Below are 26,189 nucleotides of genomic sequence, written 5' to 3' on the forward strand. Positions count from 1 at the left end.
TTCCAAATGAGATGTGGCTGCGTGCAAAGCCTCTGACGCTGTGATCGGCAGAAGAGTGGCCCCTGAAGAGGCCCACATCCTAGTCCCTGGAACCTGTGGATATGTGACCTGACATGGCGCAAAGACTTTGCAGACGAGACTAAGTTCAGGACCTGGAGACGGGAGAGGCTCCTCAGAGCGTATGGTCGCTCCGCAGGAGGGCGGGTCTGGGCTCTGCTGTCTGTCAATGTCACCCCTCTGCTTGGCACCGGACCCCGAGGTCACCTGTGACGTGACTAAGGCCCCAGCCTCTGGTTAACTTTGTGAAGAAAGCAAGACAGCAAAGAGGACAAATCCCGCGTGATTCTACTTGCGGGAGGCACAAAAGTAGTCAAATTTACAAAAACAGAAAGTAGACTGGTGGTTCCCAGGGGCTGGCAGAGGGCCGGGGGACGGGGAGCTGCTGCTCCCTGAGCACTGGGCTCAGATTTGCAAGATGAAAAACGGGAGGTCTGGAGCCCCACACCGTAAGTCCACCCAGCACTACCGTGCTGCGCCGGGCCGCACACTTAGAGGTGACTGAGAGTGCACACTCCCTGCTATGTGTGTTGCACTCCCAGTGCCTCCCAGAGGGAACCCTCAAGAGGGGTCGGCACAGCCTCTGTCCCCAGCACAACCCTCCAAGTCCCTCTGTCTGTACCACCGTCCTCAGCCCGGCTGGGTCTGGGAGGTGTATCTTGAATGGCCCTGTGAATGGGACACGCAGCTGACTGAGCAGGTTCCTGGCACCAGACAAGAGGGGACGGGTTGAGGAGGCTCTCTGAGAATCCCGACTCGAAATATCAACCAAGCAGACGCCCAGCACCGCTCAGAAACGGCAACATTCCTTCTCTGGGGCGCTGAAGGGAGCTAAAGGACCCTTCGACCCCCAGGTCACTCCAGACAAGGGGCTGGTTTTGCAGAAGAAGAAAAAGTTGCCTCACCGCAGAAGCCCCCGCCCCGGCCACTCCCTGGGAAGTCAACACGGCTGTTAAAAGGTGGGGAGTCTCCAAGCAGACAGGCTCCGTCATGCTAAAGGTGGGAGAACTGGATTTCCTGGCTTCCACCACAGTTCCAAGGGTTTCACGTGCTGGGCACAGCAACCTCCCGGTAACCGACCAGGTAGGTGGTATGATTATTATTACTATTGTTAATATTATTATCCCCTCTTGACAGAGGTTAAATGACCTTCCCCCAGTCCCTGGGCTGCCACCCAGAGCCGGGAGCTGCACACTGCTCCGCATGGGACAAGAGCAGCCTCTGAGGAGCTGTTGAGAAGATTAGGCAGGATAAAGGGCTTGATGCGGGCGTGCCCCCGGAAAGGAGACCACAGAACGGCAGGACTCTGCGGAAGGCACATATCTATGGACGCAGAGTTAGTTCTAAAGTAGAGGCTCCTTCAAAGACAAGACGAAGGACTTCTGCATTAACCGTGTTATTCTAGAAACAGCTGCACTGTGTCCTAAGGAAAGCCCCTCTGATATCACTAAGATGGTAATTACTGCCTATGCCTGTCCCTGCCCACTAACCCTGTCACCTTCCTCGATCCCATTAGTAATAGTCTCATCACCTTCCTTAATAAAAGCCGTGTGGGCTAAAGCATGAGCGCCTTTGTTCTGGGGAGAACAGAGTGCCTCCTGGTCCCCCACTTTCTGGATGTAAGAGTCTTGTGTGTTCTGTTCTAGCTCTTCGAGGATCCCCTGTTTCCCTGCAGCGCTGGATGCGGCGGAGACACGTCAGTTAATAAGCCAAACGCCACCACAACCCTCACTCTTGCCATCACCACGATCAAAAACTCTCAAGGGACTCTGTCTCTCGCCCAGTGGTCCTTAAACGGTGGTCCCAGGCCAGGAGCGTCGGCCCACCCAGGAACTTATTGGAAACACAGGCTCTCTGGCGCTACCCCGGACCCACGGCGTCAGAAACACTGGGAACGGCAGCCAGAACTCTGTTTCGAACAAGCTCTCTGGGGATTCTGATGTGTGCACGAGGGTGAGAATTTATCCAGCCACCGCGGGAGGCAGGACAGGTAAGAAAACCGAGGTTCAGAGCAGGGCAAGGCTTGTCCACCTCCCACGACGGGTAAATGTCACAGCCGGGGCTTCAGTTTGCATCTTCTGACCCACTTAGTTCACAGGTTACACCCTGGTGCTTCTCCTGCCTGCAGCTCACCACAAAGTGTGCGATCTGCCAAGCAATGCGCTCTGGGTGAACAGACAGGAACTGCAGGCACTATGAGGCCCTTCGAAGGTCTGGAGACAACTCTCCAAAAATAAATCTCTTAGCTAAACAGACATTTTCCAAAAGGCAGCATCATTTCCCAGAATACAGAGTGACCTAGAAACCAAGGCCAGAAAAGAACTTCTGAAATGGAGGTAGTTCTCCTTCTCACTCCCTTCCGTCCTTTCAGTTTCTGAAGAGCTGTTTGAAGCCCTGACCACCGTATTTCTGTTTAGCCCTTCGACGCACACAAAATGAACGATTATCATGTGCCAGGCCCTGACCGGAGCATGGTGCTTCCAAAAGCTTTAAACCCTAGTGAACAAGTTAGTTGGAGACTGTATGCAGGTTTCCACCAACGCACCTGTTCACACCTGTGTGTTTCTGCGTGCAGGCACACTCACTCAAGCAGGCAGAGCAGAGGCGGGAAAGAAGAGAGCCTCGGCCAGAAACACCCTCATCTGCGTCTCCCCTTTGCCCTGTACTAGCTCTGGGATTTGGGTAGGCTATTCTGAGCCCTCACTTGCCTTCTCTGTAAGATGGACATAACAACACTTAGAGATTTTTTAGGAACCTAAAACATAGCAAAAGGTAGTCTTATATTATTATTAAAATTTCATCAAGTTATCCTTGCATTTCTAACCTTTTTTTTGGGGGGGGGGGAGCTTTATGTGTTTAGCTGCTCTGTTGTTTGGAGCATACAGATTTAATTTTCATATCTTCATAAAGTGTCCCTTTTGTGCTACAGGAAAATGAATTCTGTTCTCCCGTTTAGCGTATTTAACTTTAAATTCCACTTTATCCCATAGCATTCCTGCCACTCCTGCTCTATTTGTTTCTTTGTATTTCACTAGAATCACTTGGTTCATCCCTTCTTATTTAAAGCAACTGAAAATCAAGTACACTGTCCTGGAGTTCCCGTCATGGCTCAGTGGTTAACGAACCCAACTGGGAACCATGAGGTTGCGGGTTCAATCCCTGGCCTCACTCAGTGGGTTAAGGATTCGGCATTGCCGTGAGCTGTGGTGTAGGTCGTAGATGCAGCTCGGATCCCACATGGCTGTGGCTGTGGTGTAGGCCGGCAGCTACAACTCCAATTCGACCCCTAGCCTGGGAACCTCTGTAGGCTGAGGGTGCAGCCCTAAAAAGCCAAAAAAAAAAAAAAAAAGGTACTCTGTCCTTTGGTAGCAGATTTGGGTGCGAATATTTAGTATAACAATTGATTTATGTTATCCTGCTCTTTCACTAAAATTTTAGAACTCAATTTTGGCTCAACAGCTTTCAAGGAGAAAAAAGACCCATTAAAAGCAAAAGCAAAAAAGATGGGGAGAGGGAGTTGCCTTGACTTTGAAGAACTCAGTGACCTCACATTTCCAAGAACCCAGAATACATGACGGCAGACGGGGGCAAAGGTGAGGGGGTGGGGGAGCCACAAACATGCAGATGAGGAAAGGGTGAGTAAAGCCTTCCATGGGGACCTGCTGACTTCATCATGAACTCTTAGACCTAGGATGTTCCCTCGACTAGAAAATCCTAGCTCTGGCTCCTTCCACGGGGAGGCACACGATTTGTCAAGGAGATCAAGCAGCCTGCTGGGCAGAGCGGGGACCACATTCCCATGCTCTGGGTCACCAGGGCCCCTAAACCCTGGGCCACTGCCCGCAGCAGCCTACGTTCTGTAGGATTCACCGAAGAAAACCAGGCTGAAGCTTCCTCGCTAAAGCCAGGGGGAAAATGCAGGAACAGAATCCAGAATCACAAGAGCGCTTCTCAACAAGGAGTAAGTGAAGGTACTTCGCAGTTTCTCCTGCGTGCTGTTAGCTCTGTGTGTACAGAGCCAAAAAGCAATGCAGTGAGTCGGGTGGGCCAATAGCTCTACAGGCGAGACGAGGGCCAGAAGGGTTATCACATATCTGAGGAAAGGACGTGCGTGACGCATAGACGTCTTCACATGGAGCAAGTGTCAGCGGGGATGCGGGACTCAGTGCCCTAAACCCCGCGATGGTGTGTGTGAGATGAGGCAGGTGCAGCCGCGTCTGCTCGCAGCAGCACAGGGAGACGGGAGCATGAATATCTCTGTCCACGGGTGACTAGGGCCCCGGGAGCAGAAACGAGCGGTGTCCACGTAGCCAGAGGCACGGGGATGGGATCTAGGATCCCCGCGTCCAGACCTTGGAACCTGGTTTCTGCAAAGGCCAGAATACTCACGTCGGCATAGATGTTGCTTCCAAACACGGGGGCCCAGTAGGACGGCTCATCTTTGCAGTAAGCTGGACAGCGGACCCTGGAAAACAAGAAGCAGGGAGGGGCTGGTTCTAATCAGTGGACAACAAAACTTGTGGAGAAAAGCAGCTGGCCTGCTTTATTTCCATGTCAGGATTGAAGTCCTCAGATGAAAGGCAACCCACTATCATGTGGTTCACTCTCTAAGGAAAAAAATACACGCTCCCATCCCAGGAGAGATAAACACACTTCCGCCTCTCCTTCAAGTGCACTGGGAAGTTTAAATCCTCATGAGAGAAGATGGGGCGGGGGGGGGGGGGGGTCCTAAGAAGGGGGCGAGGCTCCAGGGGTGCTCCTCCTGTCTGGGGTGCTGGCCAGCTCACCTCTGGGCAGTTGCGGGGACTGCCATCTACAGACTTTTAAAGGCCACTTCCCGGCCTGGGGCGGAAAGGGTGGAGGGCCCTTACCTCGGTGACTCCCGGAATATTCCAGGGAGGGGGCGCTGATGACTGGGGCGCGAGGGCCAGCTCCCAGCCCTGTGGGTCACCACATCCCTGCCACCGGGCCTGAGGGGAGCACCTCACACTGGAAGCAGTGAGAGCTTCCCCCAAGAAGAGAGCTCTGTCTTTAGGGGGTGTAACAGTACCTCCCAGCTGGAGCCCAGGGACCCAGACACCTGCATGGTGGCCCGGAGCCCCGAGGCAGCGGCAGGGATGGCACAGGGAAAGGGGGTGTGTCTGAGAGTTAAAAAAAAAAAAGAATGTGGGGAAGACCGTTCTTTCGTCCTGCTGGAATGGCAGACCAGAAACACATTTCGGAGACCAGCCGTATGTCACGTTTTCCTTCTAGAAATTTTTCCTTCTACGTTGTCGCTTCAATATTTGGGAAAATCTACCAAAGGGTTGTTTGCCTGTCTTGAAGGGCGGTGTGAGCCAGGGAGAAAGCTCGGGGGATGCGGGTTACAAAGGGGAGGAGCCTCCGACCAGGCCCCTCCCCCCGGCATCCCGCCCCTCCCCCCTCAGCCCCCCCCCCCCCCCCCCCCCCCGCCTCCGCCTTCCCGCTCACACCTCGGGAGTGGCCAACCTGTTAGTTTAGTTTTGCTCTGTTAAAGTTTGTTGGCGTGTGGTTGCCGTATTGGCTTAAGGTTTACAGGAACGTGAATCAGCAATGCATGTGTCCATTCTTTTTCCCACACAGGTTATAACAGACCATGGAGGAGGCCGCCCCGGGCTCTACACCAGGTCCGTGTTAATCTACCGTTAGTTTTAAGGTCAGTCTTTCCCTTGGATAACCCATGGGTCTGTAGGCCCAGGATATGACAAGACCCAGCTTTTGAGAGGCTCTAATAAGTGCTCCGCAGGCACCCCTTCTTTTGTTAGGAAGCGCTGTCCCCCAAAAGTCAGCAAAGGGCTGAGCAGGTGCGTAGGAACCCACGTGAGCCCTAGTCCTTAGACAAAGCGCCATACGTCTGCAGGAGAGAACTGCCCTGGGCCACACGACAGAATAAACAACCCCCGATTCAACCAACAACACTGGTGAATCGCAGAGCACCATGCAGGGTGAAAGAAGCCAGACCCAGACGGCTCCGTGCCATACGGCTCTAGAAAAAGCACAATTGCAGGGACAGGAAGTAGCTCCGTGGTGGGCGGGGATACTCGGGGGAGTTGGGGGCGGGGAGGGACGGGACTACAGGGGAAGTTGCGGGGTGAGGAAAACATTCTCTAGCTGGAATGGATAAAGAAGACATGGTAATACTACTCGGCCATAAAAAAGGATGAAGGCTTGCCATTTGCAGCAACATGGATGGGTCTAGAGATTAACATACTAACTGAAGTAAATCAGACAGAAAGGCAAGTATCATGTGATATCACTTATACATGAAATTTTAAAAATGACACAAATGAGCTTATCTATGGCACAGAAACAGACTCACAGACATAGAGAACAGACTGGTAGTTGCCAAGGGGGATGGGGTGTGGGGGAAAGATGGATTGGGGGTTTGGGATTATTAGATGCAAACTATTAATGTATAATAAACAACAAGGTCCTACAGTAGAGCACAGGGAACTATATTCAATATCCTGTGATAAACCATCATGGAAAAGAATATATACACACACACACACACACTCAAGTTGTATACTTATGGTGGGTGGATTTTACTGTGTGTAAATCACACCTCAAAAAGGCTGGGTTTTAAAGACCTAGTTCTCAAGTCACCAGAGAAAATATCACAGATCAAGCACAGGAATCAGCTGATTTCAGGGGGACAGGTGGCATCTCGCTTCCAGAGTCCCGCACAGTTCTAAGAAGCTAAGGATGACAGGCCCCGAGGTCTGCCCAGGGGTGTGGGAAGAGCTTGGTGGCAAAGGAGGTCACGTCTGCAAGTCCAGTGGTCCCTCCTGTGAGTGGAGGTGACAAGAGGGGCGAGGCCACCTTCTCGGTCACGTTCCCCAAAGTAGGACCCCAGGGCCTGGCTTCACACCCAGAAACTTCTAAAGATGCAGCTGCCTTGCTGGGCCACCCCAGAGCTGGCGGTTTGTTCTTTTAACGCCTCTCAGGCGATTCCACCACGCAGCCAGGATTGGGGGGGGGGTTGTGTGCGGGGAGGTGGGGGGGGTCTTGACTCAGAGCACAAAGCGACGGACTTCCTGGGCGGATACGGGCAAGGGCCACATCGAGATGTCAGCTGTGCTTGGCTGCTTGCGGTGACCCCTGACCGAGCCCGGGGCCTTCTCCTCTCAGCCCTGATGGTTGCAACTCTAGACGCTGGGGAGCCTTACCTTGGGCAGTGGGTCCCCGACTTCTCGAACGGGCAGAGCTGGGCCACGGTGGTGTAGCAGTCCAGGTCCTGCACTGTGGAAGGGAGCACACCAGGAGAGCCCTCAGGCTACCGGCCTGTGAAATGGGCTGATGGACAACCAGGTCCTAGGGGTTCCTTGGGCCCCGAACCGGGATGGGAGCTGGGCCGCAGAACCAGCAGGTGCCAAGCCCGAGGGCTCCTGGCTCCTCCCGTAGGGCTGCCCAAGGAATGAGACGAAACTGAAGGCCCAAATATGTTTACGGGTCAAGGGCACATCACCCTCAACAGTTTCTCCAGGGACCAGCAAACGTTTCATGTGCATCACGCTTCGCCGCTTGGGATTCTCTTCCTCTGCTTTATCATGCTGCAACCTCAGGGCAGGGATCCTTCTAATTAGACAGGTGAGGAAACGGAGCCCCAGAAAAGCTAAGAGACCCCTGCGCCTGCCCGGGACACGGGTCAGCTCTTCAGGCACACCCTTGCTGAGGGGCAGGTGACTCTCCTTCCAGGTCACGGGTTGTGTTTTAACAACAGATATAAGAAAGTGGTTCTAATACTGGCCACCTAAGGTCTCTGCCAGCCTGAACCTGTCCACCCCGGGGCTCTGCTAACTCTTTCTTAAAGAGCCAGAGACTCAATAGTCCCAGTTCTGTGGGCCCCATGGTCTGTACTACAACCACTCAGCTCTGCTGCTGTAGCAGAAACCCGCCACAGACAACGGAGAAGTGAGCGGACACGGCCGAGTGCCGATAAAGCTTTATTTATAAAAACAGATGGCAAGCAGGATCTGGCCTTGAGGGTTGTCGTTTGCCCACCCCTGGTCCAGCCTGTCGCCTGGATGGGTCAGGGACCTTCGCGGCAATCCAGCAAGGGAGAGGTTTCATGCACCGAGGGACTGCTACCCAGTGGGATGCGGGGAGATCATTAAATCGGGTTTAGAAGCCCACTTGAAGGCACAGGTCTTCCTGGTACATTATTATTTCAAAAAAGATCCAGTTACCAATTCTATTTCAATTTTACAAAGCAGTGTATATATTCCTAACACAAAGGGAAAAGCAACGTTACGGGTATCCACCAAAATGCTCAGAGAACTTATCTCTGACTGGTGGGTTTAAGTCTTCTTCTTCTTTTTTTTAAATAACTCCTTGTATTTTTTAATGATTTTTATTTTTTTCCATTATAGTAATTCCCCCTGTTTTTAAATTATCTGGAATAAAGAGGCATTACTTTTGTGATAGGAAAAAAAGCTGCCTTGTGTTGTTATAAAGATATCTAACCAGATATGCTTGCATTCAGGGCAAATGACAAGAGGTGCTGTCCCCAAGGAAGAAAGGGCCGGTGGGCGCGCTTCCAGGATGGGTGGGGGGTTGCTGGGCAGTTTGCCCCTGCGTCTCTGCCTGCCTGAGACTAGGCCCGTCAGGTGCCCAGTCTGGGCAACCGTAAGCCAGACCTGCACTTCCAGGTACGGCGCGCTCCCTGACGACACATCCCACTCTGTGGCATGAACGCGCCACGGGCAATATAAAAAGCTGGGCCAGAGAAGGCAAATACGGGCCACGTACTTCCCCACACTTCCCTCTCTTGCCCGTGGCAGACATGGCTAATCTATCCAGCTCGGTTTTCTGCTGAGCCAAGGATGAGGGCTCAGAATCCTTCTCAACACGATGCTGCAGGAAGCCCTATCAAGCAACAGAAACCGACACTCCCTGTGCAACCTCTTGGCTCCTCTAGACCCAGGCATTCGTATTTCAGGGACAGTCAGCTAGGAACCCAGGTCTGTGTCTCAGGGTTAGCAGTCGAGGGCCGATGGCAAGTTTAGGAACTAGTTAAAGGATCGACCCACCCTGGGAACCCTGAACTGCCTTTATAATGCTGAGAACAGCAACGTTAGTGGGCACGACACACATTCAATCGGTGACGAAGGGGAATGAAATTTCCAGGGAAACCCAAGATAACTGGTGCGTCACGGTCCCACAGGAAAAGAGGGGCCAGCTTACCTTTCACTTTGGACACCGTGAATGAGCTGGAAGCCTTGTATTTGCTGCGGAAGGAAACACGAGGTGAGTGCAAACAGAAGGGCCTCAAAGGCGCACGCGTGCTCTCGCGCTTATTTTATCTGCAGCCACACCCTCACACTTTTCTGCTTGTTTTCCATCGGCCTGCAAGCCCTGGGGATAGTCTACAGCAGGATCTAGAATGAGAACGTTCTAGAGTGGGGCTCGCTCATCGTTTCGTGCCAGGGACCCCGCCTGCAGCCTGTTGAAGCCTATGGACACCACCTCGGAATGATGATTTTTAACTGCGTATGATAAATTTAAACGATTAAAACTAAGAATACTATTATTAATATCACTATCAAAATATTAGGCCGTATTTGTGTTACAGTGACAGCTGTGTCTTTTCACTAACACATGAAAACAGAATCGAGAGGAGGCCTTTGGACCTCGTCCCTTGGGGGTCATGATGGCAGAATCTGTTTGGAGATGCCTCCAGCAAGGGGACTTCTGCTCGTGAGAAAGTCACCAGCCCTACTAGTGCTCCTTAGGTTTGAAGCCAAGTCCAAACAGAAGACAATACTACTAAGGTTAGTGACAGGAAAGCTTTCGTTTGCTTGGCGATCACATTCACGGACCCCCCTGGGGTCTAAGACGTGAAGCAGCCCACTGTGGATGCGAAGGTAGCCACTGGAAGGGACCGCAAGTGGCTTTAGGACAAGGGTCAGGCAGCACAGGACCCGAACCTTCGGCCAGGCCCACAGCTCCACCAGGGCCGGCGCTGTGCTTAGTCAAGGCCAGGGTTGAGGCCACCCAGACGATCTGTCCGTGAATATTTTCTTTGCTTTCGTTTAAACTTCCTTGCTCTCTTGTTTACATAACCCCTCAAATCCCAGCTAAGACAGAAAAGGAAGGTTGCAACACGGCCCGAAGAACCAGGCCCTTCCAAGCAGCATGACTCACGGAGTTTCTGAAACGTTCTGAGTGGCCTCAGCACTCGGGTGGGAAACGCTACCTTGTTTTCTTTTGTTTTAAATAAATCTCAGCATTTTCATTTTATTTTTTATTATTATTTTTCAGTCTAAGGACTGAGCCTCAGGCCGCAGCAGTAAAGGCACTGAGTCCTAACCACTAGACTGCCAGGGAGCTCCCAGGACATGCTACCTTGTGACAGTCACAGGAGCATCTGCTGGGTGGGTGACTTCGTTGCCACAGACCCTGGGATGGGCACTGACATTGGGGCTGGGGGGTGGGGGGAGTCCCTGACACGCTGCCCCGTGGTGGGTTATGGGTGTCAGCCCTGGGTCCTATGTGGCCCTCATTTCTAAAAATGTCACCCAAAAGGGATGAAGCACCAGCCCAGGTCATGCCCAGGGAGGAGGCAGAGCCACGTCTACTCGACTCCAGACCCCCCTGGGGTTCCACCAGCTCCCGTCACTTTAGGCCTTGGAGTCCATGGACAGATCAAGACACAGCCTCCTAGGCCCGCCAATGCTCCCCCAAAAGTCAGAATGGCGAGCACGGTCTGCCCTGTCATCCACCCACATACCTGACATGAAAAACATCTTCCTAAACCAAGCAAGTCTGTCTAACAAGTGAGGAGCCTCACTCCCGGGAGGTAAGAAAGAGTTCCGGGAGTTCCCGTGTGGCGCAGTGGAAACGAATCTGACTAGGAACCATCGGGATGTGGGTTCTATCCCTGGCCTCACTCAGTGGGTTAAGGATCCAGTGTTGCCATGAGCTGTGGTGCAGGTCGCAGACACAGCTCAGATCTGGCATTGCCGTGGCTATGGTGTAGGCCAACAGCTACAGCTCCGACTAGACCCCTAGCCTGGGGACCTCCATATGCCACGGGTGCAGCCCTAAAATGCAAAAAAAAAAAAAAAAGAAAAAAAGAAAAAAGAAAAGAAAAAAGGAAGAAAAAGAGAAAGCGTTCCAATCAAGAATATGAGTTAGCCTACAAAGTCATACCATCAACCGCTACTGAGTGTTTGAAGAGGTCTCAGTGACTCCCGAGGGAGAATATTCTGGAACTCACAGCAGCCTGCAAGACGGTGTGCTTTTGAAGGTTAGATCCTGACTATCTCTGGGAAGCGGGACGGAAGACCTTATTTCCTTTTCTGTCTTTCTGTATTTTAACGGCTGTGGGTTCATTTTATAACTAAGCACAGTGTTACTAACGGCAAATATGCAACAAACTTTCCTAAAAGCTAAAAAAAACAAAGCTCAACCCCATTAAACACACACACACACAAACCCACTTGAACGAAACAGGCTCAGTGGCCTAGAGGAGCGATTCCCGAGGGACGGGATTGCGTCCTCTGTGTTGTGTTCCTGCTTCTTTCTATCGCTCAGTCCCTTCCAAAGTCTCAGCAACACCCTCAGAATCAGAAGTTTCCAGGCATTTCCTGGTGGCCTAACAGTTAAGGATCAGGCATGGTCACCTCTGTGGCACAGGTTCGATCCCTGGCCCGGGAACTTCCGCATGATGTGGGCTCAGTCAAAAAAAAAAAAGAGAAAAGAAAAAAAAAGGGAAAAGACGTTTTCAGGAACCCTGATCAAAGCAGCGTTACCTCAGAGACTGCACGCCGTTTCTCTCGGACTTGACGAAAAAGGGGACCTTGCCGTTCCTGGTGACGTCCACCAGGCCTCCCTTGTCGTCCAGGATGCCGTAGTGGATGGCGGCCCGGCAGATGCTGGACGCCTGCGGGGGAGGGGCAGGGCCTGAGTCCCTCTGAATTCACCTTTGTCAGCGATCTTGTCCAGGAAACACCCAAGATGTGTGTCCTCCACCCACAAAAAGCCCAAACGGCGGGCCAAGGCTCCCCCCACCTCCGGCGCCCCCCTCCCTCTCTGACGCGTCTTTGTTCCCTGGGCGGCTTATCTTTAAAAACGCATCCGAGGTGCTGTGCAAACTGAGAACGGGGACAAACAGCCCTTTCTCCCGACGCAGTGGAGCATGTGAACGCTCAGGCTTGGGGGAAGACTGGCCCTCCCGAGGGCCGCCCCGGTTCCCCCAGGTGGCTTCACAAGTTTGTGACCCCGGAAGCGTACGTGTGGATCGGCGCTACCCAAAGGGGCTGGCGCGCAGGAGCGGAAGGAAGAGCTTTCCATGGACAGGAGTCCACGCAAGCCGCTTAAAGAAACACGGGCCAGACTCACGCTTTCATAGAACAGAGTCCCAAAGATCTTCGCCCTGTTGTGCAGGCAGCCGGCTGGACACTGGTACCTGGTGGAGAAGCAAGCAAATCATGTTCAGAGATAAACATGTTTGATGGACCCTGACCTGGAATCTACCGGGCTTTTTCCCCTTCAGCAGCTCCGTTATCACATACAGAAAACGTTCCAGGACCGAGGGGGCACTGTTTTTGAGCCAGTCACGAGAGAGAGGGATGGAGCTCCCGCCGCACAGAAACATCAGTCACCACCTCCGTGTTGACAGCACATCTGGCGTTTCTACAGCTCAGGAATCCTTATGAACCAACAACCCAGAGCCTCTGTAACTCAGGCACCTGCCAGAAGGCCCAGCCTCGACTAGGCGAACGGACCACCAACTCTGTGGGCAAGAGACAGCTGGTATATGAGAGCACCTGGGGGAGTTCCTGTCGTGGCACAGCGGAAACGAATCTGACTAGGAACCAGGAGGTTGAGGGTTCGATCCCCGGCCTCGCTCCGTGGGTTAAGGATCCAGCATTGCCACGAGCTGTGGTGTAGGTCACAGATGCGATTCCGATCCTGCATTGCTGTGGATGTGGTATAGGCCGGCAGCTGTAGCTCCGATTTGACCCTTAGCCTGAGAACCTTCATGTGCTGCAGGTGCAGCCCTCAAAAGCAAAAAAAAAAAAGCACCTGGGGACAGACACCTTGTCAGTTCCTTTAGGTTCTGTCAAATTCGGCTCAGGGGGAAGGCCTGAGATCCTCTCGGAAAATTCTTTCTTTTTTCTTTTGGCTGCACCTGTGGCATACAAAAGTTCCCAGACCAGGAATCGAACGTGCACCACAGCAGTGACGTGCACCACGGAGCCACCAGGGAACTCCAGAAAAATTTTCTAAATTACATTTCCCAACTAGGGTGACCACGCACCCTGCTTGGCCCAGGACCAAGGGGTTTCCTGGGACTTGCGGTGCTAAAACTGGGAAAGTCCTGGACAAATTGGGACCTGTTGGTCACCTCTTCCCAGGCTCGGAGCCAGGGACTGGGCCCCCCCCATAGGAAGCCCAGATGAGGAGGACACAGTGAGGGTATCCTGTCGGGGGCACAGCAGCCTGTGAGGATGGCTGTCCTTACAGCCACAAGATCGTCCTCCTGTTCTTGGGCCACGTTTTCTTCACTGCCCACCCCCAGCCTGGGACGGGGCTCCTTCCAACAGAAGGCCCGGCAGAGGCCTCGGTGGCCAGAATGTCTCATCCAGGTCAGTCCTCCAGTTCAGAGTTTCTCAGGGTAAGACTGGCCAGTTCTTGAGCTCCCCTGAGCTCCTTGGATCATAAGTTCCGGCCGAAGCCCCAGACCTGTGTATTTTTGGCCACGCATGAAGCAGCACGCAGAAGTTCCCTGACCAGAGATTGAACCTGGCCCACGACTGTAACCAGAACACAGCAGTGACAACACCAGATCCTTAACCCGCTGAGCCACAAGGGAACTCCTAGAACCTGTATTTTTAGTAAACTTTTCCAGGAGACTCTGCTAGGCTCCCGGGTTTGACAACATATATGGCTGCATATTAGAATCACCCGGATGGGCTATAAAAACACACATGAATCCCCCAAACCATGCATGGGGCTGGCGCTGATCTCAGAATTAAAGCAGCATCCCTGGGCAGAGGGCCCTGGAACGGGGATTTTCTGGGTCCTCCAGATGATTCTAACGTACAGTCGCTGTGCTGGAGCCGGCATGTCAGCTGAGAGAGGGCTGGTGATGCCGCCAGCTACTGGTTACACTGAGGGGAGCCGGAAGGCAGCCATGAAATCGGCAAACTAGCCATTTTCCTTTCTGAGAGCCACTGGGTCAAAATACAGAGGGTTCGTCTTCGCTGTTGTCTCAGGATGCACCTCCCAGGGGCCCCAGGGCGGGCGGCCTCCCCTCCGTAGGCCTGAGCCTCTTAACTGGAGGACGTGTCCTGGTAGGAGGAGACCCAGAGCTTGGGCTCCTCTAGGCCACAGGGGAGCAGCTGCTGGTGGTTTCACCCCTCAGGGCTCATGGGTAATTTCTGGACACATTTCTGGTTGTCTCAACCAGGGAGCACTGGCCTCCAGTGGCTGGGCCAGGGGAAGCTGGCCCACACCCTGTAACACACAGGACGCCCCCCCCCCCCCCCCGCAAAGACCTGTCGGCCCTGAATGTCAGTATTGCCAAGGCTGGGAACCCTGATCTGAGTTGACAGCCACGGGTCATCTTTGTGTGCCAAGCTCTTAATAAAAGGCTCGGCCAGAAGGAATTTGGGGACGTTAGCCTGACAGGTGACACGAAGTGAGCAGGTTCCCTTTCCTGCTCAGCCTGTCCCAAGAACTGTGCTGAAAACAGAGAGCGGCATTTCCGTGGGTTTCTTTCTACCCGTCTCGGGCCGGGTGGTTCTCAGCTGACAGATCTTGGCGTGACCCACGACCCAGAGCAGGTGCCTCGAGGGCTGCAGGCGGGCGAGAGGGACGGGCAGCCCTTACCTGTTACACGTGGACCCTTTACACTTGTCCTTCATCTTGGTGTCACACTTGACAACTTGGGCTGGGGAGAAATGCAGAAACACACGTCACAGCGAGAAGGAGGAGGATGAGTCTGGGGGAGAAGATCCCACTGTCTGCTCTGAGGAACTTTCTGGAATGTTCTGGAATTGTTCTGCAGTGGCTGCAGGCGTAGGGTGAGGTTCAAATCCCAGAGCCACCTCTTTCCAGAAGCCCTGTCTCCCTGAACACCTCACTCACCCTCCGAGGTTCACCTTCTGCTTATTAATGGGGACAAGCACAATGTCTACTTCCAGGGGTTTCTGTGACCCCTAAACGAGAAACTCAATGTAACCCCAGTGGGAGCCGGCACGCTAAGTGCCCCGTGGCCTCACAGGGCTCTGGAGGGCAAGCCTCGACCCATCCAGGAGGCAGGGACCCAGCCACTCTCCCGAGTGCCATCTCCCCGCACCAGCCAAGACGACTCCGCCAAGCCTTCTCTTTTGGTTTTTTTATAGGACATATCAAGAATCTTGGAGCGGTGTTAGAGCTTGACAAAAAGATGTATTATTTTGTGATTACTGGGGAAAAAAAAAACAAAAATGGAAGCATTTGGAACTTCTGGACAGATGAGAACATTGATGTTTCCTGGTTAAGAAAACACAGGCTGACAAAACAAAAAGCACCAGGAAAGGACATCTGAAGGTCCCAGAGGATAGAGAGACTCGTGGGGTGGGGAGCAGGTGACAATGCAGCAGAGGGTTTTTGAGAAGGACGGGCATGAGCTGGCTCCTACTCAGGGGCAGGTCCAGATTGATGCTGCTTAAGGTTTGGAGGGAAAACAGAGGCAGCTGCAGGCAGAGAGAACCTGCCTGGTGCCATGTCTTAAGAAAATGCCTTCCAGAGCCCCAAGCCTTTGGTAAAGGCACCACATGCACACAGACACCCTAGCAGGGGTGGGGGACATGGGACAGGCAGCGGGAGGGCAGAAAGAAGCAATTGTTGGGAGGCAGAGTATCTTGGGAGACCAGGGAGAAGAAAATGGGAGGGAGGTGAGCGTGAGGACACTTGGCATCTGGGGCCTTCCGGAAGCCTCGGGGAAGACGTCCAAGTCCTCGCCTTAAGGGGTTGGTTGGAGGCGACTTAGCGAGGATCTGAAAGTCCAGGGGTATCTCGGCTAACACTGGGTGACCCCACTGCTGTAAATAATCCTGGCAGCAACCTGACAGAGGAATCACTCTGCCACTTTACGGACAAGCGCATCAAGTCTCAGAGCCAGCTGCTGGCGGGAGTCACAGGGCTGGCGCGTGGTGACCACAGGGGCCGGGCCCCACGCTGCGCAATCATTCTCCCTTAGGGAGGCTGGTGCTTCCAAAAGGAACCCAATTTCAGCCCAGGTCCTCTTGCAAAGAACAAGAGAAGGTCTAAGCTTAAAACACCTGCCTGGGGGGAGAAGGCCACCCAAGCACAGCGCCTCTAATGCTTGCTTTTGAAGGGACAGCGGGTGGTGCTTTTGCAAGCTTCACCCCTGCCCCCCCACCCCCCATCCCCACTGTTTGTCAACTTGGAGACCTCTCCACCCACCAGCTCCCCTCCTCCCCCCCACCCCCAGGGAAAGGGCCCCCTTCGGAGGCAGCTGGCAGGGCAGGCAGAGGGCAGAGCCCCACTCACTCATGTAGCTCACGGCAGGGGCCTTCTTGGGCTTCGTGGGTCTGATCACCCTGGGCTGGACCCAGACGTGCTTCTCTTCGGGATTGGGAGCCGTTTCCACCTCATTCATCTCGTCCGTTTCAGGTTTCTGGTGGAAGGTCTCCTCTTAATAGTGAAAAGGGAGAGAAAAGAAACACGCTAGGAATCGATCAACAGACATTTTGGAAAAAAAAAGAAAAAAGAAGCAGCAGCAGCCATTTGGAAACTAAACTTGTTGGAGGTTTGGTTTCACAAAGGGTCATTTCAGCGGCAAAGAGAAAGTTACATTTCAGAACTGAGCTGGCCAGGTGGAATTCTACCAGCCCAGGGGCCACGGACGGCTCTCTGCGCACTGTGTTTGCCTTGGACCCAGGAGCCGCTGGGCTGGCCAGAGGGTACAAGGCCCCGCCGCCCGCACCTGGGTGATCAATGGTCGCTTGTCCCATCTGCGCCTGCGCGCCACCCTCTGCCCAAGGAAGCGGCTTCAGGAAGCTGATCCCAAACCATCGCTGTCTCCCCTGAGATCCCTGGGACCCCAGGTTCTCGTGGGGGTGGGGTTCCCTTCCTCCACATGCCATCATGGCGCACGAAGACCCCCGTCGGTGCTCTCGGACCCCACGGCCCTCACCACCAGGTCAAGATACTGTCTGCTCCATCCCTGAGGGGGCGTGATCCTGGAACCAGCTCACCGCCTTTCTCTGCACTGACATTATGAAGCCCAGTAACCCTGGAACCATCACCTAGAATGAGCCAATGACCTAATGCCTGGTTTAAAAAAAAAAAATTAGTTCACTGGGTCCCCATTCTTCTCTACCCAAAATGTATTTCTCCAACCATGACCCGCATGTTTCAACACACTCTTAAGTCACTGAACAAACTGCATTTATTAAGCATCAGTTTATTTACCTTGCAGTTTTCATCGTGAACGTCAACTATGCACTACTCGCTGTCCTCTGTCATCGGGCCACCTGGACACCAAATCATAAATTCCAGCCAAAGCAAAGCAGGGCACTGCTGCTGGGGTTTGCCTGAGTGTCCTTATCAAAGGTGAACTGCTGCACGTCTCCACGGGGGGTACCCCAGCCCGCTCAAGGATCAGAGTTAGAAACCCCTGCCTTCTGAGCCCCTCCAGTGAAAAAGGCGTGTGTGGATAAGGACGGTTTCAAGGAGCAGGAATGAAGTGCCCTCCTGGGCCTCTTGGTGTCAGTGGAGCAAACCTCCACCCCGTCAAGTATCATCAAGCCTCCAGCCTCTTCCCGGTTCTCCGTCAGAGGAAGCGCTTTTCTCCAAAGGCAGACCGGGAGTTCCGCGTGGACAGCCATCCAGTGGAAGGGTAAACGAGATCCCCTCCGAGGCTCTTTGAGGCTGGGCTACTCTGCAGCTCCTTCACGGGCTGAGGGGTCACTGCACCACCCCCACCCCCAGGCGAACCCTGGCCCAAGAGGAGGATGGACAGGGCTGATGCCGCAGGAGAACCGCAATTTTGAGTCCCAAGTTCATTACCGGAGCTCACGGGCCACCATGTCCCGCGCCTGGGCGGTGGCCTCGCCACCACCAGCTGCAACCACCCCGAGGCCAGCAGCCAGCCTGCCTCACATCCTATCCTGTCTCCACTGAGCCCCACGCATGCTAGGTGCTCAACACTGCTGGACAAAGGATGAGCAAAAGCCCCAAAGAATTCTTTTGGGGAAAAAAATTCTCCCAGCCAAATTTAAAGACACTCGGGAAGGGAATTCTGAAGACACCCTCCATAGCCAAGCGCTATAGGCAAAATCTTTACAAAGACCTGGGGCTTGCAAACCCCGCTGGGGACGCAGCGGCATCTCTGGCCAGTCTTCCCGTCAATGCGGCTATTCAGGTTTGCCCTCCACTGAAAGCCAGAACTGTCCCTGGAATAAGCTGGGTTTTCTTCCACTGGCCTTTAGGGTTTTAAACCTCATAATCGCGGCTTTATTTAGCCCAACATAGCTGGGTGATGCGGTGTGAAGCGTTTGGGGGCTCACTATTTCAGAAAACGGGCAGACAGCCCTCGCCCTCAGACACACACGTGGGAAGCTGAATCCTTACCCAGAGGATGGGCTGTATTTGAGGACATCCTAATTAAGCTCCCCTGTGCAGACCAGCACAGGCCCTGGGGAAATTCCACGCCCAAGTTCACGGCAAGGTTACTCTGCCATGGTCCAGCTCCAGACCCGGGGTCCCGGGCCCAGGGCACGGCTGCCTCGTTCTGCAGACTCCCACCCATTCAATAAGCAGAATGCGTAAGGGCCAAGCTCTCCTGTTATCCTCTCGTTGCCCTGGGAGACATGAGCGGCCCCATTTTGCAGACAGGGAAGCTGAGGCTCAGAGAGGCTGTGTAACCTGCCCGCGCTTACCTAGCTGAGAGTCAATCCACCTTTCCCCGAAGTCCATGTCTTTCCCTGCCACCCAGGGGAAGGCTGGAGGGATGGAAGCTTCTCTTATGGTCTGGCCTTGTCCCTGCTCCATCTCCATTATAGGTCAAGGCCTTGCCCAGGACCTCAATAAACGCTTATTAAGTAGCTTATGCAGATAAGCCGCTTTGCAGGAGACTTTCTGCATGGTTAGCTCAGAAAATCAGGATACCTGCCAAGCAAAGTTGGGTATTTTCCACCAAAAATAAAGAATCAAGTCCAGGAGGCTTTGCCGGGTGGGTTAACCAGTACCCAAGCTATCTTTGTGTGCTTTGCTCTTTGAAAATGACCCTCTGTGGATATTGGAGGCCTATTTCTTCAGACAACACGTGGAACACACCAGCCGCGTGCCCCTGGAGGCCCCACTTTGAATGGGCAGTTGTAACTACAGGCAACTCAAGATCAAGGGGGCATGAAAAGCATGGAGGCGGGTGCGCTGCCTGTCTGTGGAATCAGAGAGGTCTCCCTGGAGGAGGTGCGACACCAGAGCTGTGTTTCCCAGGAAGAGAAGGTGGGATCTGGGATCTAGGCTGGGAGAGGGGCCCCAAGCCAGGGGATGAGTGCAGTCAACCCCCGCCCCCGCGTCTCCAGGGAAGGAATGAGCTGTGTTCACGAGGTACAACCCAACCTGCTGAGCCCACAGCCCCCTCGCTGCATCCTCCTAACGGGTGGCCCACGGGAAGACCCCATCAGCACCGTGACAGAGGGGGAGCCCCAGCTCAAAGAAGGCAGGTAGTGTGCACAGCCAGGACCCGAGATGCCCGCTCTGCTTGCCTGCACCCCGACAGCCTGCTGTATGCACAAGCTCAGCCTCCCCACGAAGGGAGACCTGAGGGGGACCCCAGTGGGCCCCCTTCCCTCCCGGTCCCCAGATCAGCACTCAGGATCTGACGGGGGACCTGACCCCCTCGGGGCCACCAGTCAGTGGCCACAGGACCGGCCTGAATGGGAATTTGGGGAAGGGTCTGGCATGCCTCGAGGGTCAGCCTGCCTTCTTCTCAGCCCTCCCAGGATCCCAGGGGCTGACGCATCACCCCATTTTCACACTGGAAGACGGAGGCTCAGAGACATGAAGTGACCTGCCCGGGCTCCCACTGACGACCGTGCAAGGTCGACATTCCTAAAGCAGGGTGCTGGACTCCACAACCGACGCTCATCCCACGAACCCAGGAATCGGGTTGGGGCCTCCTGGGAATATTTCAAGAAAGATGGGCGTGGGGAGCCCTATTTCAAAGACAGCGAAGGGGCGTTGCCTGGCGGGGTGGGGGAACAGGAGAAATGCCATTTACCAAGCCCTTACAGGGCCCCTGCCCCGTGGCAGGCACTGCGGGGACCTGCCCGTCACTGCTGGGCCTCCGGCCCCAGTCTCGTTACCACACTGCCTCGTGCCCCGAGCCTCTGTGCAGGCGGCTCTCCCCTCTCTCATTTTGAGGCTCTGTCCTCCTTCTGAAGGGCCACCTGCTGGGGACCCCTCCCGCCGTAGCCATTCCTTGTCCTGGAGGCTGCGTGCCCCTCCCCAGGGCAGCGGCCCCACGGGGCTTCAGGCTCCTGAAGGCAGGACCCTGCCCATCTGGGCCCCACCGTCTCCCCCATCCATATCACCTAGCAACGTCCTGGCACGTGGCAGGTGCTCAATACATCGGCACACAGGCATTGGCTCTCGCATTTGGGCCCGAGGCACGCTGTGGAGACGAGCCAGCACAGCCACTTTGCTGACGGGTACGGTGAGCACCTGGTGTGGGCACCCGCCTCACGTCAGGCAGAATCGGAGCCGGAAGCCTCGTGCCCAGATGTTGGGTTGCCCCCCCCCCCCGGAGTCCCCGTGGAGACTCACCCACCTTGACTTATGACCAGAGGACCAGCACCGACGGGACTCAGATTCCCCCCACTCTCGGATCCTGCTTCTCCCTCCTGCCCTGTCCCCCGCCCCCCGGCCCTGCCGGTGGGCAGATCGGCAGCGACCGGCTGGCCTGAGAGGGTCTGGGGCCCTCCTCTCCACCCGGAGCCCGGCTGACCGACCCCAAGTGCCCCCCACCCAAGGGAAAGGCCCAGTCCTCCTGAGGCCCCCTCAGCATCACGAGACCTGACGATGAGGCCACGTGAAAACGCACACGCAGGCACCAACACCGGGCCCGTGGCCCAGTCGTGCTCCTCCAGGGCAGGAGCTCGAGGCAAGGGCCCCAGCGGTGAGGAGCTCCCGGCAGGACAGTGGTGGGTTATTTACAGGGGCAGGGAGAGTGGAACTGACCTGAGGGGCCCGCAGACAAGGGGTGCCAAGTACACAGCTGCTGAAAGCGCTGCTTGGCCTGAGCTGGGGGTGGGGGGCTCGAGTCGGGGCTGGGCTGGGCGTGCTGCACCTGGGGGTGGCTGCAGGGACAAGGACGGGCGTTGGGGGGGGGGGGGGGGGGGGCTGAAGACAGCCCGGCCTGCAGCTCGCCCGGAACAGCCGTCTTTCAGCTGTTTTAAATTCCTTCTTTTTGTCTGTTTCATACCAAATTCTGAGCACCCAGAGGGCAGGGTGTGTCTGGCCGGTGCGCCCACGGGAGATGCCCGGGGTGGTGGTGGAGGGGGGGTCCCCAGAGGCCGCTGTCCCCCAGGGATCAGGAGGCCGAGGGCGGGAGGGACTGCGGCTGAGCGGCTCTGACGCGGGAGTTGGAGGGGAAAGGCGGCCAAGGGCTCCGACGTGGCGTCCTACCTCGGTAACACAGGTTGTTCCTGCAGCCGCCTCCGTAGCTGGGCGGGCACTGGGAGCAGGGCCGGCCGGTTTTGTAGGGGGCTTCTCCGATCCAGTTCCCCCTGAGGACAAACCAGAAACACTGTCAGGGGGCCGCCACTCAGGCCTGGGCGCCCCCCTCGCCTTTCTGGACCCTCTCGGGGCCTTGAACGCAGTCAGGCAGGAAGGAAGGTGTGACAAGGGAAAGGCGCCCGCCCTGAGCCCCCTGTGCACAGCCCAGAGCATTCTAGAAGAGCCCCGGGCAGGGGCTGTGAAGCATCCGTCTCCCCAGCACCTTGGTTCTGGGGCCTAACCAGGACCCTGCTCCCCGACAACTCTGAACACTGTCTACACTCCCAGCCCCAGCGCCCCTGAGCTGGGAAGCTGCTGGAATCCCCTTTGAAGCCATTTGTCAAACGAGTCAAGGTCGCCTGTTCCAGGGTGTTCCTTGCCTTCCCCGGGTCCTTACCACATACCTGCCGGCTCACTTCAGCCTTCCAGCACCCAGGAGGGATGTGCTGGAATTCAGTCTTTTTCAGAAGAGGACCCTGAGGCTCAGAGAGGTTACGGGACTTGCCCGAGTCACACAGCGAAGGGGTGGGAGGACGACGATTGGAACCCAGGCTGTGGGGCTCAGAGCCATGGACCACGCTCAGCTCCAGGGGTTGGGACCGAGGTGCCCTGGGTACCACCCACCTCCCTGTGAAGCTCCCAGGGCAGGAAGCAGAGGCCACAGGGTGGGACTTCTCCAGGAGCCAGGGAGCTGTTGGGGAACGGAGTCCCCAAGCCCTTCCTGTAGCACTTGGGCCTTTGGCAGCACAAGCTGGAGTGGTGAGTGTGGGGGACCAGTGTCTAGATTTGTTCTAGAAACTTCCCTCAAGGTCACCCCAGCTATCCACGTGCTCACTCAGGAGAGAGATTCAAGGCCAGGCCGCGGGGCCAGGCAGTGAGGGGCAGGCTCCCCGTGCTGGCTGGGCCCCGCCAGCGCCCCTCAGCCCTGAGCCATCTCCTCCTCTGTAACGGGGTAACGGCGGGGGTGGGCCTAAGATGAAGGGGGCGCTGGGCAGCTCCTGGTGAGGACCACACGCTCTCTGAGCGTTTCCTAAATCAATCGGCTCATCTGGGCGGTGTTTCTGACAGCTTTTCACGGAGGCCAGGGGCTCCTGCCAGAGTTGGCTGGGCAACAGAGTGCAGAAAACACGCTGTTTGCCCTCGAATGGCTTAAAACAGCAGCATGGCAACACCCAGGGCCACAGCAGGGTGCGGGGGAGGCCTGGGGAAGGTGGGCAGGGGCTGTTATAATCCCACCCACAGACGCAAGATAACACCCACGCCGGGCTGCGGCCCCCACTCCCTGAGTGCCTCCACCCGGATACCGGCTGGTGGGCCCGCCCCCCCCAAAGGACCATCGCCAGGCAGACCCAGAGCGCCCTGGCACCTGCCCTGTCACCAGGTGGGCTCAGTAGGGTTACTTCAGACCCCTTGGGCTCTCAGACGGGCTCCTCCCCTCCCCCTGGCCAAGTCCACCAGTGTCTGTATGTTGCACATTTTCTCCAAGACAAGCCACACCCCGCACACAGCAGGAGGAGCCACTCTCAGGCTTAGCAGTTGTGGACGCCAGCTGGGAGCCAGGCCCTGGCCCCGCGTCCTGCAGACTCCCCACCAGCCCCCAAACGTGACTGCCCTCACACCTGCGAGGCCATCAAGGCCCAGGACCGACCCCCACCCACCAAAGGGATCGGAGCCCAGACACCTTTCCAGGGCCCACCCTCTCGGCCACTGCCCCCTGCATGGCTGGGGGCTCAGACTTGAAGAAAGAGGCCGAGGACACTACAGAGCCATTGAAAAAAAAAAAAAAAAATCCCCTGAACACATGACACCACAGACGAACCTCCCAGCTCTGGCGCTGAGAGGCCGTATCTGTCCATTCAGAGAAGCAGCCAGACCAAACAGAATGACCGATGCGGAGAGAGGTGTTAGAATCCTGGTCGCTCGGGCGCAAGGGAAGCCCCGCCTCCAGCCCGGGCCCGGGATACTCCCTACCCTGACCTGGGGGTGGTCGGATGGGACATACACACGCAGGGCGTGTGCATGCGCGTGCACGTGCCCCCCCCCCCCCCCCACTCAGAGGTGGAACCCTCACCCGGGGGTGGCTGCATTTGGAGATGGAGCCTCAGAGGAGTCGAAGGTTAAATCCCCAGGTGGGACCCTCCTCCGATAGGATCAGCCTCCTTCTAAGAAGAGACGAGCCGCTGGCCCCTTTGCGTCTCCCTCCCTCCTCCTCCTCTACCCCCCCCCGCCCCCGCCCCGACACACACACACGGAGGAGCCACCCCCAAAGGCGGGGGCGAAGGCAGCCCTCTGCGGGCCAGGAAGAGAACCCTCACCAGAAACCAGCCCTGCTGGGCCCTGCCCCGGCCTCCCAGCCTCCAGAGACGTAAAGGCCGGTTGTCGGGCTGCCCCGTGTATGGCTGTTTCGTTACAGCAGCCTGTGCTGACCCGGTATCTACACGCGTGCAAATGGATCGAGCTGTGCACTCAGGATCAGCGGGTTCTGCTGTACGCAAGTCACCGTGTTGGCAAAGAGAAGGGTAGGGGCCGAATCGGGGGGAATGGGATTCCGAGCGGGCCTTCTGGTGTCTTTCTGAACATAAAGGCTGGAACCAACTGTCCCTCACTCCCCCCTGCTGCTCTGCCAGGAAGGAGTCCCCCGACGGAGGGCCAGGTTCTTGCGCTTCCGTGGGGCTGGGGACCCCATGATGACCTCACCGCCGCCTCGCCCCGTGGGCTGCCGAGGCGCTGCCCCCGCAGCCGTAGGGATGGTTTCCCGAGAGCCGCCGCTTTCCTCCCGACCTCATCCCCACCTTCCCACGGCCGCTCCTGGCCCAACCCAGTAAATGAGGTCATTCCTGCTTCTTTCAGTCACTGAGAAAATATGCCTCAAGGGCCCACCGCCTGCAGGGCCCAGGGTTAGGATGGCGGCCAGGCCCGTGGCCGGCGTGCAGACCACAGGCTGGAAAGTGGGTGAGCTGTTCTCTGAGAATCAGCACATGTTTGTCTGATGAGCAGCAGAGGTGAGAGCACAGGGCTAAGCGACACGGCGATGAGCTCAGGATGCTGTGAAGAGGAAGAGGGGCTACGACATGAAGGCCTGATGTGGCCCCTTTGTGGAGGGAAATCTTCAGGACCGGCAAGAATACCTGTTTTCTAGGGTGCTGCCCGCTGCGTGTATCCAGAGAAAAAGAATGAACTAGGGCAGACCCCACCGGGGGCCCAGCCAACGGCTATTCCGGCTTCTGTCTGACTCAGGTCGCCCAGAGGAGGACTCGCAAAGCCAGTGGGGTTCATTTCATTGGCCTAAGCCAGGGGGGGCAGTGTTGTTCTCCCTTGTCCGTGAATGGTCTCCTTCTGGCCAATGACATAAGGAGAAAGTGGGCCGGGGTGAGAAAAGCCTAAGAAGAGAGCCCTTTTGTATGATTCTCCTCCCTTTTGTTTGTGAAGATGTGAGGTCCTGTGCTCTGCAGCCATCTTGTGACCATGAGGAGAGGAGCAGAGAGCAAGAAGACAGAAAGGGCCTGCGTTCTCATTGACACTGCTGAGCTAGGGAGCTAATCTAGGTGCGCCAACCTCTAGAGGCCTCATCACGCGAAAGAGTGAAGAGACTCCACCGTGCAAGCTGGGTTTAGATGGGTCTTCCATGACTGGAAACCGCACCCAAACCCATAAAACCGGGCCCCTTGTTCTTACTTTGGAGAGTAATTGCAGACGAGGTAGACCGCGTTCTCCCAAACATCTCCCCAGACGTTCATCCTACGGCAGGTGTTCACAGCACAGCCGATCTTGGTGGTGGTGGCCCAGACTATCTGAAAGGGTGACACCCACACATCAGGGCTCAAGGGGTGAGGCACACAGGGTGACATAACCTGGCCTGGATCCACGGGGTGCTGGCAATAAAGGGCTGTGTGTGGAAGGGGTGAAGCACCCGATTCTTTCCCTAACCCGTGGAAGGTCCATACATTTGCTTAAAAAACAACAGGCGTTCCCGTCGTGGTGCAGTGCCTAACGAATCTCACTAGGAACCATGAGGTTGCGGGTTTGATCCCTGGCCTCACTCAGTGGGTTAAGGATCCGGCATTGCCATGAGCTGGGGTGTAGGTCGCAGACGCGGCTCAGATCCCCCGTTGCTGTGGCTGTGGTGGAGGCCGGCAGCTACAGCTCCGACTGGACCCCTAGCCTGGGAGCCTCCATATGCCGCGTGTGCGGCCCTAGAAATGGCAAAAAGCCAAAAACAAAACAAGACAAAAACACCACCAGTGGAGTCCCTGCTGCGGCTCAGTGGGTTAAGAACCCAACTAGTACCCATGAGGATGTGGGTTGGCTCCCTGGCCTTGCGCAGTGGGTTAAGGCTCTGTCGTTGCTGCCAGTTGTGGTGTAGGTCTCAG

General features: G+C 55.8%; 1 protein-coding gene and 1 long non-coding RNA gene across 2 annotated transcripts in view; one reads left to right on the top strand and one right to left on the bottom strand.

The window, feature by feature from the left end:
* The window catches only part of CRISPLD2 (cysteine rich secretory protein LCCL domain containing 2), a 64,087-nt gene that overhangs the window by 14,195 nt on the left and 23,703 nt on the right, over positions 1 to 26,189 (bottom strand). Inside the window, exons 5-13 of the mRNA XM_047789611.1 lie at positions 25,495 to 25,610; positions 21,730 to 21,830; positions 16,585 to 16,728; positions 14,917 to 14,977; positions 12,421 to 12,487; positions 11,832 to 11,962; positions 9,262 to 9,305; positions 7,245 to 7,317; positions 4,447 to 4,522 (exon numbers count right to left, since the gene is read on the bottom strand). Of these exons, the coding sequence (XP_047645567.1) occupies positions 4,447 to 4,522; positions 7,245 to 7,317; positions 9,262 to 9,305; positions 11,832 to 11,962; positions 12,421 to 12,487; positions 14,917 to 14,977; positions 16,585 to 16,728; positions 21,730 to 21,830; positions 25,495 to 25,610 (813 nt within the window). The remainder of the gene's footprint in view (positions 1 to 4,446; positions 4,523 to 7,244; positions 7,318 to 9,261; positions 9,306 to 11,831; positions 11,963 to 12,420; positions 12,488 to 14,916; positions 14,978 to 16,584; positions 16,729 to 21,729; positions 21,831 to 25,494; positions 25,611 to 26,189) is intronic.
* On the top strand, positions 1,008 to 5,726 carry LOC125132410 (uncharacterized). The gene is made up of 3 exons (XR_007136241.1): positions 1,008 to 1,140; positions 1,704 to 2,047; positions 5,659 to 5,726. It is a non-coding gene; the product is annotated as an uncharacterized LOC125132410 (long non-coding RNA).

Source organism: Phacochoerus africanus, chromosome 8, assembly GCF_016906955.1.
Source record: "Phacochoerus africanus isolate WHEZ1 chromosome 8, ROS_Pafr_v1, whole genome shotgun sequence".
Taxonomy (NCBI): Eukaryota; Metazoa; Chordata; class Mammalia; order Artiodactyla; family Suidae; genus Phacochoerus; species Phacochoerus africanus.